The sequence below is a fragment of the Rhamphochromis sp. 'chilingali' genome (genome assembly GCF_963969265.1).
Source record: "Rhamphochromis sp. 'chilingali' genome assembly, chromosome: 3".
NCBI classification, from domain to species: domain Eukaryota; kingdom Metazoa; phylum Chordata; class Actinopteri; order Cichliformes; family Cichlidae; genus Rhamphochromis; species Rhamphochromis sp. 'chilingali'.
Window position 1 is genome coordinate 4,736,622 of NC_137931.1, and position 21,164 is coordinate 4,757,785.

The window sequence follows — 21,164 nt, forward strand, 5'->3', positions numbered from 1 at the left end:
TTTGACCCCATGGTTTCCCTAGTAAACCAATGGGGTCGGCTCTGACCCCATGGGTTAAATTTAACTCACTTTAATTAATTGAAAGTCAGCAGGAGTGGCTAACATGAAACATTGTCAGTAACTTATGGCCTGGTAAATGGCCTGTGTTTGTATAGCGCTTAGTCCCTAAGGACCCCAAAGCGCTTTACACATCCAGTCATCCACCCATTCACACACTGGTGATGGCAGCTACATTGTAGCCACAGCCACCCTGGGGCGCAACCATACTGAATTTCACCAGAGAAACACACACACACATATGAGAAGAGAGAGAGTATGCATAGTATGCAAACGGATACCAAACAGCCATCATAATTTGTCATACAATGAGAACAGGACAAATCAACAATTGACAACGACTAATTAATATTAAAATCTGTAACATAATGTATTGTTTGGAGTTTAGTCTGTTACTGTTACTATTTTTACCATTTCTTCTTGGAGCAACTGTAACACACATTATTTCCTTAGGGATTAATAAAGTATTCTGATTCTGATTGTTTCAGGATGACCTGCCATTATCCAATGACACATCTGCTTACCTGTGTCTTTGGCTCATTTCTCCTCCTCTTCTTTTCTCTTTTTTCTAAACTGAGCACCTGATGGCTTTGGCCTTTTCTTGTCCATCTTCCATTGGTTTTAATTTTGCACTCCAGTATGAACACCCATCCCTCAACCCAAGGATCATCCCAACATGATCTAACACACCTACACCTTAGTTCACAGATTCACTTTGTCGAGGGTTTATTTCTGGGATTTCACACAACCCAGGATTCAAATCATGAATACATAATGGGCTTGGATTTACAACATTATAAATGAAATGTGCTCTATTTGGAAACATCCGCCCCCCTCCCCTTTCGACGGGTTGTGTGTGAGACTTTAAATCAGCAAACTGTAAATTATACATTTTAAATTGTTATTGATCCCTTTACCCCGAGTCCTAACGTGTATATTTATTTTCTTACTCTTCTTATATTTATTGTTCATTTACTTGCACTGCTGTAACTGGAGCCTTGTCGTCTCTCTATATACTGGACTGTATGCAGCGGAGATGACAATACAGTTGACTTTGACTTCAGCACCGAGCAGGCGCACCGAGGGCTCTCGCGCTCACTTTTCGCGTATAGAATTTCGAAAAAAACAAATTGCAAATTATAAGTCTGTATCATAATGTCTGGTGTTTTCGTGTTTGTTGGTTTGTTTTCATTTTGTTTTATTTTGCGAGTTGGTTATTAGATGCTGCTCCAGCCGGTCAGTGAAACCGCGCCGCCCCGCCCTCTCCTCCCTGTGCCGCAAGCAGCAGGCGCACCTCGCAAACGGGCGATAGAAAACCGATCGGTGCCTATGTCATTCCCAATATCCGATGCCCGTGATGCCGCCCCCCACCACGATGCCGCCCCGGGCAACCGCCCGTGTCGCCCGTATCAAAAACCGCTACTGCTGGTCAGAGAGTGAATCATGGCTTTGCTCAAGTTTAAACATACTGTACAGAACTGCTCCATAATAATCAGGAACGCGACGGAGCAGGATGAGGTCTTCTATCACTGTTTGTTTAACCCTTAAGGTTCTCAAACAAGTGGAACCAGCTAAGTGCCAGAAACAAATATGCTGGATAACAAGGTGTTACCAGCCGGATGAACGTGTAACACAAATGCTGATTGTTTTTTTCATTCAGTACTCTGTGTTTTATACACTGTATATACATTGTATACATGTGCACGTATATGTAATAATGTTTTGTCTCATGTTCCACATATTTACTTTTGTCCTGCTAATTAATTATGGTAAATGGTGTTTGTAATTTCACTTGTGTACAGTGTTTTTGTTTCCAGTTATGACATTAAGATGTAAATAGGTGTAAATAAACTACAGCGGTGCTCTCAGGTTCACGTAACAACAGCACACAGGGGGGATGTGCAGCACGACTGCTCTCTGCTCCTCACAGAGAGGTGACTGTGAAGATTCATGATGATGATGAAACTCTTTTGAAGTCACTGATTTATAAAATGATGACTACTTTGTGATTGTAATGCTTATGTTTCTTCTAACAGAGTTAAATGAGAAATCAGGATCTAATCCCAGGAATTTAGGAGTGTTTTAAAGTCAGTTGAGTCTATTTTTTTTTATAGTTGTTCAAATTATTATACTCTTCTTTATCATTTTTTTCTCAAAGGTATCAGGATTTCAGTCATTCTGTCGTCTGTGGTGTTGTTGGTGCAGCATCTTTGTCGGGTATAAGAAGAAATCTCAGAGCAGGTACTCGTCTTAAACACTGTTGTTGATTGCTTTTTTTGATTCAGAAGATAAATGTTCGTGTAGATTTAACTGTTCTTAAATCGTTTGCCTGTCATATTACGATTGGGATATTTGTCAACCTAATAAAACGACGACGATTTCTGTCAAGTATTGTGGGTATAACGGTTTATTCTCATGGTAAATGTGCAATCAACACTGTGCTCCTTATTAAAGATGTGTGTAGTAAATGTCAGCAGCTTTTCACCTCAAAGTCTGTTATTATCACTACTGCTGATAAACACATTTTGAAAGGTAAATAATTTTCACAAAATCAACCTGCTTGTGTACGTCTTGGTTTATATCAGATTTCCACCACAAATCTTTTAGAAAACGTGATCGTATGGAGGCTTTTGATTATCTGATTGTAAACAATTGGAATACAAGAATGAAAATCATTTAAACAGTTCACACATGTACATATGCATAGAGTAGATGCACTGTCACCACTACAGCTGTGCTCTCAGGTTCACGTGAACACAGCACACAGGTGGGATGTGCAGCACGAGTGCTCTCTGCTCCTCACAGAGAGGTGATGGTGACGATTCCTGATGATGATGATAATGAGGAACTCTTTCACTGATTTATAAAATGATGATTTCTCTGTGATTCTAATGTTTGTAAGGTGTGTTAAAAGCCAGTTTTCAATGTATATCAACTAAACTCTGATGTATAGCTCTGTCCAATAAGCTTTTACTCTGTTTAGAATACTTTGATACTTTCGAATATAAACAGAATAATGATATCATTTTTAGTTTTATTTTAAAACATCGTCAGTGAAACAAAGTAACACTTAGCTCAACAGGTGAACACCTCCTGACAGACACCAACTAAACAATCACCGTCACCACCAACTAAATTTTGACAAATTTTTTCTTTCTTTCTCTTTTTGTGTGTGCCTTTCCATAAAATAAAATAAAATAAAATAAAATGTAAAAAAAAAAATGTGCTAAAGCTTGACAAACAACTGATGCACTGAAGCATTCAGTAAATATTAATTGCACATTGCAGTTTTTGTGTGAGTACTTTGTGCAGTTAATTCCCCCCCCCCCCGCCCCAATTTTTAAAGATTTCATTGATGTTTGTGGTGAAAAAAATGATGGAAAAAAAATGATGGTTATTTTGTGCCGACACATATTGGCACGCAATATGTGTTGTCCCTGAGCTGATGCGGCACATGTGTTAAAAACATCATGTGTTGAGAGTGAGGGGGGACTAACCAAAGTACCCCGTGCCTTGATATTAGGTTGAAACCATTGCATTCGTGTGGATTTGTCTCTTTCTTGCCCACTAGATGGCACTACAGCGTCAGTGCACAGGACATTTCCTTGTTTCCAGTTATCGCCAGAACTTGCTCGCTGTGTTTGAGGAAAACTTGCAACACTGCTCTGTGATTTAGTGGAGAAAGAATGTTTTTCGCCTTTCGCTTTATGTCAGCTGGGTTACGACTGCGACTATGAACTGGAAAATGGGAAGCCGATGGATGAATGACAATGCAGGGTTTCACTTGTGTACAGTGCTGTGACATGAAGATGTAAACTAACTAAAGTCCAGTGAAGGCGTTTACTGTGGACTCCGGTATGAAGCCAGTTTAATTCAACCTTAAAAGTTAATCATCAGATTTAGGTCGTCGACATGTAAGTAATTTACAGATGTTCGGTGATCCATGCACAGCAAAATCTCCAGCGTTAAATTAACACTAGAGAGTGTCTATATGGGCCCACTCCTCTGAGTGTTAAATATAACACCGTTGAGTGTTAAATGAACACGTTTGACAGTGTTATATTTTTAAAGGTAACCTAGTCAGTTTTGAAGATTAACAATGACTAATCTGAGCAGTGCTGATTTTCTGACACTGGAATATTTCTAACATTTTGAGTTATTTTCCAGTGTTAGGAAATCAGCACCGTTGGTCATTGTTAATCTTCAAAACTGACTAGGTTACCTTTAAAAATATAACACTGTCAGAAGTGTTCATTTAACACTCAGTGGAGTGAACCCATATAGACATCCTTAGTGTTAATATAACACTGGAGATTTAGCTGTGTGGGGAGCGGCTACAGCGCATGCGGCAGTTTCCTGCGATCTGCCAGATTGGTGTTATCTATCGACTGTACCATTATAATAAAAGGGGGGCAAAATGGCGACACGTGCCTTTACATCGCACTTTAAATTGATAATTCTCGATTATATTTTGTTATTTGTCTCACTATACGATCATGTTCACATGTATTATCTTATGATTCTTTTTAGCTAACCTGTTAAACGTTTATATGCATCAGACCAGCTGAAAGTTTACCCGTAACTGTAGTAGCTGAGCCCAAAGCCAGACAAAGAGTCAGCCTGAATGAATGAAGTTTTTGTGAAATGTCCTTTTTCGGAGTTTTGCTTTATGTTGTTGCTGTTTTTATTTCTGGAGCCTTTGAAAAGGGTGAGAAGAGACTGCATGTTAATGATTATAATATATGAGTTTGACTTTTTTATACAGTAAAGGTCATTTATTTTGTTCCCTCATAAGAAAATGACTCAGTTGTGGTGGTGGGAGAGGTCGCTAAGGTAAAGTAACCATTTTGAAAATGTGATACAGGTACAACCACAGGCAGCATAAGAGTGTTTTCTGTGGGTGTAGCTGAGTATTTAGGCGTTACTATCATCAGGGGTGTGTGGATGATCCTGATGTATGCAGGAAAGGCACTTCAGCTATTGTTCTGTGAATTATTCATATCAATTCTCATTTAAATAAGCAAATACGATAATTTATAGTTTGAAAAATATTATTAAAAAGATATTTTAGATGAACATTAAAAAAAAGTAAAATTCAGGGGGGTTTTTCCTCTGCACTTACGATTCCCGGGTTCTGGCTTTAACTACTTTGTAATCACTTTTTACTCAAGAAACATCAATTGCTGGGAACTCAAAGAGTATAAAAAGCTACCAGGCTCACTGTTAAGGACAAAACAACAGTCCTCATCACTCAAGAATTCCTATTTCTCCACCCTGCAATGATTTAAAGAGGGATTTATAGATGTGTGCACAGCTTGGTCCACTGCCCTCCATTCGTGGCTGTAATCACAGACTGCAGTAAAATCATCAGTGTCTTTAGACTCAGCCCCAACAGCCGCCCCAGTGGTCAGTCTTTTTTTTTTCCATCTATAGAACAAATTACAGACTAAGAAGACACATTCTGACATTTGATTCTACAAACTCTGACATTTTCCAACGTACTTAACGTTCATGGAAATGATGGTGAAGGGTCAACACAAACCTGTCTTTGTTTCTCCTGCATTCTCCGGCATAATTCAGTGAAAGCGTGTTTATACAGACAGAGTTCTGAATCTTATGACTCTAATATGCCCTGTGAGTTAATACTTGCCTTTTTTCCAACACAGAAAGGCAATTGTTGCAAACAGGGTAGTGATCTGTACACAAGTGTGTGCTACTATGCTTGTATTTGTGGGGTTTATAGAAAAATAACCTTACTGCAATGTCAGGTGACCCCATAGCACCACATAGGAGAGACCTGGTATAGTTGTAACATTGGGATCACTGAATTGATCATATGACTCCTATCTCATCCCATGATCACTTCAGTGTTTAGCCACTTCCATCCCTGATTTGGGGTGATGGGGCAATCGTGGCTCAAAGCGTTGACAATTTGTCTTGGAACCGCAAGGTTGCTGGTTCGAGCCCCGGCTCGGACTGTCTCGGTCGTTGTGTCCTTGGGCAAGACACTTCACCTTCCACCTACTGGTGATAGCCAGAGGAGCCGATGGCGTGATGTGGCAGCCTTGCTTCTGTCAGCCTGCCCCAGGCTGTGGGGCAGCTGTAGCTACAACCGTAGCTGCCTCCACCAGTGTGTGAATGAATAGTGGCATTGTACAGTGCTTTGAGGGCCCCAAAAAGTACTATATAAATGCAATCCATTATTATTATTTCACATGGTGGTTATCATGACTGTAAGCAACTGCATGTAGATTGTATTGAAGAAAACTGATTTTGACATATGAAATTAATTCTTTTGACCAGCACTAAGCTTTGTTAGGAGTTAAACAGCTGCAGACCAAATAATATGACTAACAGTATATTAAATAGGCAAGCTGTAATGCATTTGCCCCTGCTAATTTTAAGCCACTATGCTAATAAAGTTAGTTAAACAATGACCGACAAGGGTGGGGTGAGTTGTAACATATACTTTCAATGTGTTACAGCAATCCCCTTCCCCAAAGTACGAATAGCTTATTGATTTTAAATATGCTAACACCTATACTTTTACAGCATGTCTAGATAGTGGAAAATTAAAACTGATCAAGGTATGCTTGCTAATGTTTAAAAAAAAGAAAAAGGCATCTGATGGGGTCTCAACGAAGGGTGAGTCAGTCAGATCTTCCATGTAACACTGAGCAGATACTCCAAGTCATTGCAAAAGCTTATGGAAGAATAACAGAAAAAAGAATGGAAAAAGAATATCTCAGGAAAAATATATGCAAGCAGAAGAAAAAGAAAGTGAAATCTGCCCCCCAAAAAATTTGAAAAATAACGCTGAAGATTCTGAGACAATAAATGACGAAAACCTTTGCATTGGTAACTCAAAGGCAAAAGAAGTTTGGGTAAAATTTACCCTGTGCAGTCTTTGGGCCCACCAAGCCTGCACTGCAGAGCTACCAACATTCATCTGTCAACATTGTGAATCTGATTAAGAATATACATGCACACTGCCATTGTTTTTTTTGATACAGATAATATACAACAACATTGTGTGTGTGTGTGTGTGTGTGTGGTGTTGAGCTTTAACAACACACCAAACCACACCCTGAACCTGCTGGTCCACTCATCCCCTGCAGCCATGCCACAGAACACACCCAACCACAAAGACCTACATCTTTTTCGGACAGGTGCATTGTACCTGTTTGTACCTGTCACTGAACTGTTTATTGAGTATTTGTGTTTGTTCTCTTAAGCTAATTTACACACCCACACACAGCAGAGTGCATTTGAGTTATGTTTAGTCACAAAGAGAGTTCTTTTATTCCAATAGACCAGCGGTCCCCAACCTTTTTTGCACCACGGACTGGTTTAATGTCAGACAATATTTTCACTGATCGGCCTTTAAGGTGTCGCGGATAAATACAACAAAATAAAATGATACGACCAAGACTAAAACTGTGGCATTTTTTAAATTACTTTATTAGTAGCATCCTCCTGAAATGTGCCAACAACATTGAGAGCAACATCCTCCTCTCTAGCCTTTAATGGTCTCTGGTATTTCTTTCAAAATAAGACACACAACTACAACACAGGAAAAGACCCAGGGAAATAGAGTTAATGATAAAAACCCTGAAAACCATAAATTTCACACCTGGGCCTCAACTCTCTTGGCCCAGTACCAAACGTGGCCCAATGGGTGCAATAAACCACTCTTTGAAGCATGTCCTCTGGTGTGGGCTCTGTTTTTCTGTTTCTTTTGTCTAATTGTTACAATTCTTCCCAGCATTTGTTACAACCCACCTGGATATTAGGGTACATTGTAACAAATTTAATGTTAACGCACGAGGTCTTTTCTTGCAGGGCTTTGAATAGATCCCATTCATTGGAAATAAAAGTGGGTATTTTGTGTAAAAGTTTGAGAGCTTCAGGTGCTAAACCAAAAAGTCCTGTCAATGATCTCATTGAGAGGGTTCAGGCCTATGCAGAACAGCAGCAGGGACAGCATCTCCTTGATCCTGCACTTGATTGTGACTTGTGCTTGTGCTATGGGCTTAAAGTAGTGTTGTACGCCACATCCCCAGTGAGCTCCCGATGAAGGCTCTTAGGATCCTGTTGATCTTATGCAATTATAAGCATTCCAGGATCCATGTGTGTGGCATCGAGTCTTAGGCTTTCTTGCAGTCAATCCAGGCAGTGCACAGGCTGGTCAGTCGGGAGAGTGCTCTGTCTACCAGGGGTTGGTGTTTCGCTCCTCTGGTATTCCTGCCTTTCTGTGCCCCGCTCAAGTTTTTGAGCTATGTGCCTGTTCATCTTAGCTGCTATGATGCCTGACAGGGGCTTCCGTGTGGTACAGATTATTGGCCAGTAGTTAGATGGGACTGTCCCTTCTGGGGGTCTTCGGGAATTAGGGCTGTCCGGCCTTCAGTAAGCCATACTGGGTGTCCAGTATTGCTCCATCTCAACCCTTGGTGGTGCTGTTCTCATATTGTTCCCCCTACCACTGAGAGTACAACTTGGATGGTTCTGTGGCGAGACAGCTGGTTTATTCTCCTGCCTTCGATCTCTCGGGTATACTTCTTCAAACGGCTGGCCAAGGCTGTGATTCTTGGCTTGGCAGTTTCCAAGGCCTCAGGTATGGACAGTTTGCTGTACTTTTTAGGCACCTTCTTCATTTGACCTTTCTGACACTCTGATAGTTGGCTTACCTCCCTCTGTACTACCTTGATCTTGGCCTCTAGCTTCCTTCATGGAGGGTACTGCTCCTTGTGGTTGTTCAACTTGTAGCCAAGCATCTCACTGATCACTGCTGCTATAGTGTAGATCAGCTGGTTAGTTTGGGTTATAGTCACAGTGGGCATTTTCCATAGTACTGCATTCACATCATCAAGTCGATCTTCATAGGGTACTTCAAGTAGTTTTGGTAGGAGGATCCAGGTTTCAAGTTTCATCATGATCCTATGTTTCAGGTCAGTTCCTCTCACACTCAACGATCCTTACATCACACTTGGGGCTTGGTACCCAATCTCGGGTGGGGGTGATGATATCTCCTCCCTGACCTGTCATCCTGGCTCTTCCTTGCAGCAGTAGCATTCCAATAGCACCCGATTTTCAGCCTGTCAGTGTGTTTGGCAAATCAAGCATATAAACTGTTTTGTTTTTTTTGTTTTTTTGTATTATCTGATGCGTATGGACCAATGCTGATGTGAATGCTGATTGTAGATTGCAGCTTTTTCATAAGGTGCTGGCTTTGATCCTTTCTTTAATTTGATATTGTATTTGTTTGAGCAGAATGTAAATGTGAGTGTGGAGGCAAAAAAAAAAGGTTGTTAATTGCAGGAATAATGATAGCTAACGGTACTAGACTTGTGTCAGTAAGGATTGCACTTGAAAATGAATAGAATATTTAAAGTGGCTCACACCTTGATCTTTAACTCCTACAGCTCTAACAGCAGTGGTCCAAACACAGCAGACTGTGCTGGCAGCAGTGGGAGAAGATGCTGAATTCAGCTGTCAGCTCTTGGAGACTAAAGACGTCGTTCAGGTCACATGGCAGAAAATCTCACATGATGTGGAGACAAATGTTGCCACCTACAGCAAGTACTATGGTCAGAGAGTGAATGATGGCTTTACAAATAAAGTTGAATTTAAACATACTGGACTACAGAACTGCTCCATAGTCATCAGGAATGTGACGGAGCAGGATGAAGGCTGCTATCACTGTCTGTTTAACACTTATCCTGAAGGCTCCTTCACAGGTAGAACCTGCCTCCAAGTCTATGGTGAGGACTTTTACCTTCTTTAACCAATAACAAGTTCTTCAAACAGTGGACATAAATGTGTTTGCAGCTGGTGTGTTTGTGAAAACATGTTGATGATATTTCCTGATCCTTCACAGAGCTGCATGAACCTGTTGTTGATGTCAGAGAGTCAAACTCTACTGAAGAGTGGGTTGTTTCCTGTTCAGCCACTGGTCGACCTGCTCCCACTGTAACACTCAGTGTCTCACAACAAGACCTCAGCTTCTCACAGTACAACACTGTCAGTGTGTCCAACACCAACGCTACATTCACTGTCACCACTACAGCTGTGCTCTCAGGTTCATGTAAACACAGCACACAGGTGGGATGTGCAGCACGAGTGCTCTCTGCTCCTCACAGAGAGGTGATGGTGACAACTCCAGATGATGATGGTGAGAAACTCTTTCAAAGTCATCGATTTATAAATTAATGATTACCCTGTTATTCAAATGTTTGGGTTCCTTCTTCCAGGTTTGGATGAAAAATCTAATCACATAAATTTCGGTATGTCAAAATTTACACTTTTTAAAGCCAGTTTTTCTTTTCCATCTGTTGATATTTAAAACGTAATACCCCCTCTTTGTCCATAGGATCCAGGACTTTAGTCATTCTATCCTCTGCTGCGTTGTTGTTTGCCTGTGTTTCTGCACTCATCTCTGTCTGGCTTAGAAAGATATCTCAGAGCAGGTAATCCTCTTAAACAGCGTTGCTTTTTGTCTTTTTGTTCAGCTGATAAATATTTGTGCAGATGTAACTGTTCTTGAATCTTACAGTCAGTCACATCGGCCGGTTGAGATGAATGACATGGCTACCTGAAGCTACAATGAGAGATACTGAGGAGTAAGTCAGGCTTGATGCATCATTCTGCATCTACAAAGTTATAAACCCAGCTATGAAAAATTTGGAATGCTGTTAAATACGAATAAAAGTATAATGCAGTAATTAAAACATTTTATAAACCTATCACAATATAATGTTGAAAGTATATCAAATTGATGAAATGTAAATCTAATGAAATAATGAAATTTTTAGCTTATTTTGGATTTGGTGTCTCTAAATGCATCTCAAAAATGTTGCCACAGGAGACCAAAGTTCAAAATGAAAGAAACAACTGGAAGAACATTTTACAACTAACTAGATTAACTGTTAAAATGCTAGTAGTATAAAATGAGGATTTTAAAGAGACAGGGTTTGTCAGAAAATGGCCAGAGGTTGACTTTTAAGATTGTGAACTTGGAAAATAATGTAATAAAACATGCAATGGAAAGTTAAAATTAAAAATATGTTTTGACATTTGGAATTTTCTGACTTACCTCCAGAGCTCCTTTTTATTCTTTTACTTCCTTTGTAAACTAATGTAAACTGCATGCCAACCAAACTGATGCATATATCTTTCCACTAAGCTATTGCTTTATTTAGAATACTTAGATTCTGTAATATTGACAGAGCAATGATATAATGTTGTTTTTATTTTATTTTAAAGGACTAAAACATCTTCAGGTAAACAACGTGACAGTCAGCGCAAAAAGCGAATGCCTGCTGACACCACATCATGATATTGGGGCCTTTGAGTGATGAAACGTTTCTCCCACAAAACGCTACGTCCAGATGAACAGAATCAACTTTTGGAGATTCATTTGCATCAAAACTGCAGTTTGACGAATTTTTGCTTTTTTTGTTTACATTTTGCTTTTTTATCAAGAAGAGTGTATTTTCTAAAACAATGGTGCTGATTTGACAAATAACTGCACTAACGTTGGACTAAAGAAAATGGTAATTGTTACAGGGAAATTGCAGTTTTTATATCATCACTTTGTGCTATATATTTATAGCATATTTATTTTATTTATTTTTTCACCAGTTTTTAATGTTGTTATACCTTTTTATATTTGGAAACACGAGACCATGTTGTCCCTTAACAAAACAGCACTGAAGTTCTGTTTACAAAGTACTAAAATGTGTTGCACTGAAACATTTGCAAACCGTTAAATAATATTATTATCCTGTACATTTCAATTTTCTGCTGTTTATTTTTTCCACTGTTTTTTTTAAATATTTGAAAGAAAAATTGAAAATGCAAGAAAATAAAAATGTACTGTAAAAAGTAATGTTTTTTTGTCATTTTACGGATATTTATATTTTCAATTTGACTTACTTTAAATGACTTTAAATGAAAGTCAGCAGGAGTGAGTGACTAACATGAAGCATTTCTCAGTACCTTTGGCTGATTGATATAATTTCTTTTGTTGCTGGAATTGATATGATTAATACCAACAACCAAATTTAAATAATTCCTAACAGATTTTCAGCTAAAATTGAATAACATGGCCTCTGAGGGTGCATTATTATTCATGATAAAAATGCTGAGGTGTTGAGGAGAACAGATTTGAAGTTTATTATTAAAAGGACTAAGCATTTGTTAAGTCAGTGTAAAACTTTTGAATTTCTTTTGTTTGAATAAAAGACATAAGAATCCAAATGTGTTTTAAGTAGACTGTAGGGCAGGGGTGGGCAATTCCAGGCCCCGAGGGCCGGTGTCCCTGCAGGTTTTAGATGTGTCCTTGAACCAACACAGCTGATTTAAATGGCTAAATTAGCTCCTCAACATGTCCTGAAGTTCTCCAGAGGGCTGGTAATGAACTAATCATGTGATTCAGGTGTGTTGACCCAGGGTGACATCTAAAACCTGCAGGACACCGGCCCTCGAGGCCTGGAATTGCCCACCTGCTGTAGGGCAACACCCAGCGTACAATGCTAATATGCATATAGAATTTAATGCTCTATATACTCCAAGGAACTTGGAAAGAAAGTGTCTGGGCTTCTTTAAGTTTCTTGAAGATGTTTCACCTCTCATCTTAGAGGCTTCTTTACTTCACTGGATGAGAGGTGAAACCGCTTTACGAAACTTAAAGAAGCCCAGTTGCTACCATGACATCATGACCTTGATGACTGAGAACCTACACAGACATTGACATATATAATTACAACAGTTAAAACTGTTGTAAAACTGTGTTCTCTACAACCTTGCCTGGAACAGGATTACCAGGGACCTGTAGCAGGGAGGGTGCTTGAGGGAGAACACCTGTTGACCTGGCCTTAGGCCATGGGGCCTGGCCAGGCAGAGCATGAAGAGAAGACATTGGCTTGACCTCCTGTAGACCCACCACCCACAAGGAGCGCTGTAATGGTCAGGTGCAGCGTGTGCCACGTGGTGGCAAAGGGCAGAGACCCTGGCAAACCGATCTCTGGCTACTGGGACAAATGACTGGGACATGGAACGTCACCTCACTTGTGGGGAAGGTGCCTGAACTAGTACATGAGGTTGAGAGCTTCTGTCTAGATATAGCCAGGCTCACCTTAATGCATGGCTTAAGTTCTGGAAGCAGTCCCCTGGAGTAAGACTGGACTATGTCCCAGTCTGGAGTTGCTGCTGTTGGTGAGAGGTGGTGGGCCCCAGGTATCTTGGTACCCATTGGCGTGCTGCCTGTAAGTTAGAGTTTTTCCCGTTAGACAAGAGGGTTTGTTCCCTGCACCTTCAGGTCGGGGAACGGGTCCTGATTATTGTCTAGCTTACCATTCAAACAACAGTTCAGACTAGCTGACCTTCTTGGAGTCCTTGGGTGGGATGTTCAAGAGTGCTCCAGCCGTAGACTTTGTCCTTCTACTGGAACACTTCAACATTCATGTGTGCAATGACAGTGAGACCTGGAGGGGTGTGATTGCGAGGAACAACATGCCTGATCTGATCTAATTCAAACGACAATTTTCCCATAAATTGTCTGATATTAAGGACATTATGTTCAAACATAATGTCCTTAATATTCTTAAGTGCGTGTGGCCCCAGAACACTCTCGGCCCTCACACCTTCATGGTTTCATCAGATCTGTGTCTGTACGTTCTCGACACTTGGGGGGGGACATACAGACACAGATCTGAGCAGGGGTCTGAGCAGGCTGTTTTCCCTAAGAACAGATTTTAGCAAGTCTTTCCTCTCTGTTGGACTTGAACTTGAACAAAGTATTTAAACCCCCCTCACACTTTGAACTATAGCTCATGCACCTCTAAGAGCAATGACCTTACTCATGAAGTTGAGTTTAAATATGCTGCACTACAGAACTGCTCCATAATAATCAGGAATGTGATGGAGCAGGATGAGGCCTTCTATCACTGTTTGTTTAACACTTAAGGTTCTCTAACTCTTTCTAAGAGCCACTAAGTCTCTACAGGTTCCACTTGTCAAACAACTGGTTAAACCAGAAAACAAACAAAGAACCCATTTTCTTAGCTCTGACAGGAGTAACACAAATTTTGATTGGTTGGTTCATTCAGTATATGGTATAATGGCCAAACAAGTCACACATGCGATTCCTCTGCATCCAGTTCACCTAACACTGAATCAAATGGCAGCAGTTGAAGTTTTTCATTATGTTGCTGCAATTTTTATTATTGGGATTTTTGACAAAGGTGAGATAAAACTGTATGTTGTATGATTTAGGACTTTTTAAACAGTAAAGACTCCTTTTTTCGTTTTTCGAGAGGTACAAGCTCAGGCTCAAGGACTTTACATGGTGGGAGAATAATTGAGGCAAAGGTGAAAATGTGTGTCACGTCAGACCTGTGAGAGTAACACTGAACTTTTTGTTTCAGTAAGTGTTGAATTTAACAGAATATTTGTCTAGCTTCACTCCTTGATCAAAGGTTACGTCCACAGTAATGCATTTTCGTTTGAAAATCGTTTTTGCATGTACACAAACATGTAGACAAGAATAAATGAAACCACCTTCAGCGCACTTAGATCACATTCTGGGAATAGTTAAAAGATCTGAACCTAATAGAGCTGAGAGATCTGATTGGGTTGTAAAAAGTAAGTTAGATATACTGGGGGGGCGGGGGGGGGGGGGCAAACTGCTGCAAGCTTTGTGAACTAATAGAAGAATTATAAAGATAATTCTATATTGTACTGGGATTTAATACTGAGATAATGCGGTCAAATTTCCATGTACTTGTTCTAATTCTGGCTGCTGCATTTTGGGCCAGTTGATGACAGCTTACTGAAGATTTGTCTTGTAAATAGAGTGTTGCAATCGTCTAACCTACTTAATATGAAGGAGTAAACCAATTCTCAGAGCCAGTTTGAGATTGGAATTTTCTAACCTTAGATATACATATTTTTGGGTGATAGAAGGCAGTTCTAGTAACTTTATTGATGTGATTGTCAAAGCCAAGCTGAAGGTAACAGTGGTCCCAGTGGTAATTGTAGCGCTAGGTGCAGCGACTCCCAAGCTAGGTGAGTGGCTCCCGCAGATCCCAGGAACAACATCGGACATCTCTGTCCAGAACAGCACAGTCCTGGGAACAGCAAAGATACTGCAGGACCCTCAAGCTCCCAGGCCGCTGGTAGAGGACCCGAGCTTGAAGGATAGACAGCCCGCAGGGGCGAGTGGGGAATCTTTTTTTTTTTTTTTATATCTCTCTCCTAAGCTGTTACTCTGTTAAGATGACTATAATTTTCTAATACTAACAGGCTAATGCTAATGCTAGTATTTTGTATTAGAATGACAATCAGCTCAAAAAGCAAGCTGCTCCTGAGAAACACCAGCTAAATGACCGTCACCTTCACCAGCAATGAAACTGAGCTTTGATGAATATTCATTGTTTTGTTTTTTGTTTTTTACAGAAGTGTCTAAACAGTCCCTAAACAAAATGGTGCTAAAGCTGGATAAGCAACTGTTGTACTAAAGTGTACTAAAGAAAAAAAGAAGAAATGTTACAATCTACAATGCAATTTTTACATCAGTACTTTGTGCAATTTCATTATTTATTTACCAATATTTAGATAGTTTAAGAAGTTTAAATATACTTACTTGTCCCTAAGACGCCCTGACAGAACCATAATGCATCAAACAAACATACTAGACATAAATGGTGGTGTCTTTTTAAGAAAACAATGGTTGCTTTCAAATGATTCATCCTTTGTAACACAAATTTTGGTTTAGTTTCTTCATTCTGTACAAAGTTGTGAATGGAATTTATTAGACAGAAGTTAAAACATATTCCTGGCCTTCCATTACCTAAAATGAAGGTGTAGATGACGTTTTTTAATGAGACAATGTTCTTGATTATGTAACATTAACTATTTATTTTCCAATGCTCCATATAATTACTTTCTTTAAACCAGATAAACATGTTAAATGGTGTTTTTGATTTCACTTGTGTGTAGTGTTGTCATTTCACATTCTGACATTACGATTTGAGTTTTTTTTTTCTTTAATAAAGTAGTTTCAGTTAAGTTGCTAAGACACTGTAGTTTTACACTATGGGATGAAGTTTGCTTAGTTCAACATCATAGTTTAAACACTTGGTTAGGATCCACGTCATCAACATGCATTGTAGTTGCAAATACATAAAAATATAACAAATGAACACAGAGATACAATACTTTTGAAAATAATCTGTAAACATTTGAAATTTTACGTTTAATGTCTCTGCCATTTGAGTTAGGCTGTGAGATGAGATTAAAGATAAAACTGGTTACACTTGAAATCTCAGTTTCATCCTAAATGGACCATTGTAATAGAAGGAAGGAAAACGAGTCACACATGGTTTTCCTGGCCAACCTTTCAGATCATTTCATTCAAATGAAATGGCAAACGGTGGAGTTTTACATTATGTTGCTGCTGTTTTTATTTTTGGGCTCTTTGACAAAGGTGAGAGGAAACTGGATATTAATAACAGTGTATGAGCTAGGCCTTAAAATACAGTGAAAGATAATTTCTTTACATTTTTAGTTAAGTAGCCTTTCATAACTCCTTTCAGTTGTGGTGGTGGGATGGATCATTAAGATGAACTATTTTTGAATACTGTAGTGGTGGAAGTATGGAGTATAATGTATTAAACTCTGAGATTATCAGTCAAAATAGGCTTTCTGTCTAGATCACAAAATTATTTGATTAGTTTATTCCTGATTTCCTGAAGACTCAAAATTATACTATTGTGTGATGGTAAACTATCCAGCTCAGCAGCTCACTACATAATTTAACTGTATTGTAGTTTTATTTAAATTGCAAATTAAAGCAAATACACACTCAAGATATACTGGGAATAATTAATATACTCCAGTCCTATTAACATATCTCAGTCTCTCTATTGATACATACCAAGCTTATCATCTCACTTAGCCTTTGATAAAAATAAAGATCATTGAACCTTTAAAGAAGGTCTAATTCTCACACCATAGTAAGGTAAAACATCCGCACACAGTACTGAGGTAATAATCACTATTGCAAATACTTGGAGTATAAGCAGAAAAAAAATATTTTTTGACTTTAATAAAAGTGTCAGAATGATTTCTTTTGTCATCAGACAGTGAGTGTGTGAGTCTGTCTTTAACTGTGCGTTTTTCTCATCTGACACAATTCAAGTCGGACAGGAGTGACTACTACACCCGGTTTTCCAACTGCCAGAATGCAAACCATCGAAAACAAATCATGGTTGTTGTCCCGTGTGGATAAGTACATTTGCTCTCTGGCTTTGGAGACAAGACATTCATATTCTCACACATGGCTGTGCCAGAAAGGATCTTATGGGTGCTGTAGCGGTTTGTGGAAGAAAAATAGCATCACCTCAGTACCCCCTAATAATTTTGTGTGGTTAATTATTACATTTTTAATATTGAAATACTATAATTATAATATCATTAAATAAGTAATCCATACATTATTAACATTTTTAGGCTCTGTAGCCAACAGAATAAGAGCTTTTGACTGGAACAAAATTGTCAATGGCTTCACACTCAATATCAGCAACAGATTCAATGTTATGTTTTGAAGGTATGTAATTATAAATTTGTGATGTTTTTGTTTTGTTGACTGTTTTACATTTAATGTTGTTATTGTTTGATACACAAACGCTAACTCTTAATGGTTTTCTTAAAGTTATAATCAGTCATGTTATTATACAGAACATGTTAAAGATTAGGCAGGGTGATTTAAGTGGTGACTGAGCTGAAATGTGCACAAACCTATGGTTTCCCAAGGGTTCCTGATAAAATTGTGTGAACGTTTGTAATCTGAGTCTGTTTAAGCAGACAGAGTTATGCACCACACATTTAATCCTGACTTGTGTCAAATGCAGAATAGAGTAGTTGTTACAAGAGCAGCTACTGATGCACATGATTAATGGATATTTATTGTTATTCACCTCATCTGTCAGTGCTCATAATGCTAGTATTGATTGTATATATATATGTACAGAGAAAAGTGACCGGTAAAAAGAAATAAAAAGGAAATTACTAAAACATGAGAACACGTCTAACAGACGGAGACTGTGTGATGTAACAAGATACGGGAAACAGGTGGGGCAGGATAAACTGAAAATTCAAGGAAATAATTATAGCCTCCTAAGAAAGTAAAAGCTCAAACATATAATCCAAAAAACATAACTACACGATTATAAATGATATAAATTTAGATGGCTCACATCTGTTATGAATTACAGCTGGCGTATTTGTGTATAGAAACGTTTTTATTCACAAATATATAGTATAAGTATATATACTATATACTATATAAGTAAATTCTTAACTGAGGACAAAGAAAAAGAAACTCAAAATGCTGGGCCAAATGACCAGGGACCTTGACACAATGGGAGAATGATGGTGAGAGCTGGCGACACTGGACTTTCTTTGGCAGTAAGTTGAACTCAGGATACTCAGTATTGCTCACACCTTGATCTATATGTCCATGCAGCTCTAACAGCAGTGATCCAAACACAGCAGACTGTGCTGGCAGCAGTGGGAGAAGATGCTGAATTCAGCTGTCAGCTCTTGGAGACTAAAGACGTCCTTCAGGTCACATGGCAGAAAATTTCAAATAATGTGGAGACAAATGTTGCCACCTACAGCAAGTACTATGGTCAGAGAGTGAATGATGGCTTTAAAGATAAATTTAGGTTTAAAAATACTGAACTACAGAACTGCTCCATAGTCATCAGGAATGTGATGCAGCAAGATGAAGGCTGCTATCACTGTCTGTTTAACACTTATCCTGAAGGCTCCTTCACTGGTAGACCCTGCCTCCAAGTCTATGGTAAGAACTTTTACCTTCTTTAACCAATAACAAGTTCTTCAAACAGTGGACATAAATGTGTGAGCAGCTGGTGTGTTTGTAAGAACATGTTGATGATATCTCCTGATCCTTCACAGAGCTGCATGAACCTGTTGTTGATGTCAGAGAGTCAAACTCTACTGAAGAGTGGGTTGTTTCCTGTTCAGCCACTGGTCGACCTGCTCCCACTGTAACACTCAGTGTCTCACAACAAGACCTCAGCTTCTCACAGTACAACACTGTCAGTGTGTCCAACACCAACGCTACATTCACTGTCACCACTACAGCTGTGCTCTCAGGTTCACGTAAACACAGCACACAGGTGGGATGTGCAGCACGAGTGCTCTCTGCTCCTCACAGAGAGGTGATGGAGACGATTCATGTGGTCCAGGAGGAGTATGATGATGATGATCATTATGATTATGATGATTATCATGATGATGGTTAGAAACTTCTTCAATGTCATTGATTTATAAATTGGTGATTGTTTCACAATTTTAATGTTGAGGTTCCTTTTATCAGGTCTGATTGAGAAATTTGGATCTAATCACAGAAATTTTGGTATGTCAATTTTTTACACCCACTTTTTCTGTTTAGTCTATTGTTATTTAGTAGATATTTCAATGTTTATGCCCCTTTTTTTCTCTGTTTTTCTCAAAGGAAGGATTTTAGTCATTATATCCTTTGCATTGTTGTTGGCCTGTGTTACTGCACTCATCGCTGTCTGGCTTAAAAAGAAATGTCAGAGCAGGTACTCTTTCTTACATACTGTTGCTGTTTTTTCTTTTAATTCAGCTGCTAAATGTGTCTGCAGTTTTAGTTTTTTTTTTGTCACATAGCAAGCTCGAGACAAATGAGATCAATGATGTAAGTCACTCTTTATCTTCTCATTTTAGTTAGACGAGGTGACAATCTGCTCAGAAAACACAAGCATTGTGATAGAGACCAGTCAAACGACAGCATGAAGATCTGATCTTGACCATTTAATGAAGTGTACCATTTCTGAAAAAAATGGTAGTCTGACAAACACAAAAACCTGTTCCACTGAAGCATTTAGAAAGTATTTGTTGGTGTTTATACTGCAATTTTTATGTCAGCTCTTTGTGCAAATTTTTACTACATTTTTAAAGGTTTTTTAAAATATGTAAATTATTAAATAAAATTAAAGGTTAGTAATAAAAAAGGATTTAAAAAAATTGTTGAATATTTTCACATGTAGTTACTTAATAACATGAAACTTTCACTTTAGTCATTTTTGCTCCCGCTGCTGAAATTGAAGTTCTCTGTTTGTGGTGAAATTTGCAGATTTTTACAACTCAGTTTATCAGCATCTGTACAAAAATATACCGCATACATATGGTTTAAGTTGTCACTTAATCCAGGAATGTTGCTTCTGTCTAGCAATGAAAATCCATCAAACCATCAGATATTGTTAATGTTATGTTTATTTGATTTGATAAACACACAAACAACACTGCACTGCTTATGAAAAATATTTATTTTTTGCTAAAATGTTATAGAATTAATGTAATCGGATGTATACTCCAACGTGTACATGAAGTTATAACAAACTGAAAGCACTTTGTGAGGTTGTTTGTTTTTGGTGAATACAGTTATGTGGGAACCCATCTTTCTTTCTTCCTTCATGTTCATCTTATTATTATTTTATTAATAATAAAATTATTTTATTTTGATGTTAATAACAGTTAACAGTTTGAACAGTTAATAAGCTGAGCAAAGCTGCTTTGTCTTGTCTGGAAGTAAATGATCTCATCAGTGTACTCTGAATGAAAACTTCAGCTGGTTCGAGCTGCTTTGAGCTTCCCCAATATTACTCAGTGAGCTTCACCTACTCCTGTTTTGTTGAATGAAATAGACAAAATGTGATCAGTGAGCACATGTAAGAGATTAAGCATGTTTCACACCCCAGTCTCCGGTGCTGCGTGTCCTTTTAGAGAAACAAAAGCTGAATCCCAATCCAGCGGCCGCACACATCGTACTGCGCATTTGTAGACTGATTACGTTACAGCGACGCGACGAAGGCTGTCCCAATTCGAAGTGTACTCCAAATACGGTCAACAAATGCGACCTTCATTTACTCAAATTTGAAGGCTGGGTCCGGTGTAGACTTTGTGGCCCCATATATCCCAGGATTCATAGCGCAGCGGTGGGTGTGGATATTTTTTTCCGGAGAAAAACGGTGGATTGCTGAAGCAGGGCGGCC

General features: G+C 38.8%; 1 protein-coding gene across 2 annotated transcripts; it reads left to right on the forward strand.

Annotated features, from left to right (window-relative positions):
• Nucleotides 1-4,465: 4,465 nt before the first annotated feature.
• LOC308393932 (OX-2 membrane glycoprotein-like) lies at nucleotides 4,466-19,898 on the forward strand. Of its 2 annotated transcripts, XM_080877993.1 has the most exons (7): nucleotides 4,545-4,765; nucleotides 9,480-9,818; nucleotides 9,935-10,228; nucleotides 10,308-10,340; nucleotides 10,427-10,523; nucleotides 10,610-10,676; nucleotides 11,320-12,215. In XM_080877993.1, exons 1-6 carry the CDS (start codon nucleotides 4,702-4,704, stop codon nucleotides 10,650-10,652), a joined length of 870 nt encoding a protein of 289 aa, XP_080734119.1. In that variant the 5' UTR covers nucleotides 4,545-4,701; the 3' UTR covers nucleotides 10,653-10,676; nucleotides 11,320-12,215. The 2 variants fall into 2 exon arrangements, with proteins under 2 accessions (XP_080734118.1, XP_080734119.1); XM_080877992.1 differs by lacking the exons at nucleotides 9,480-9,818; nucleotides 9,935-10,228; nucleotides 10,308-10,340; ... (1 more) ...; nucleotides 10,610-10,676; nucleotides 11,320-12,215 and adding exons at nucleotides 18,584-18,922; nucleotides 19,039-19,383; nucleotides 19,463-19,501; nucleotides 19,601-19,691; nucleotides 19,837-19,898 and having other exon boundaries at nucleotides 4,466-4,765.
• Nucleotides 19,899-21,164: the final 1,266 nt, after the last annotated feature.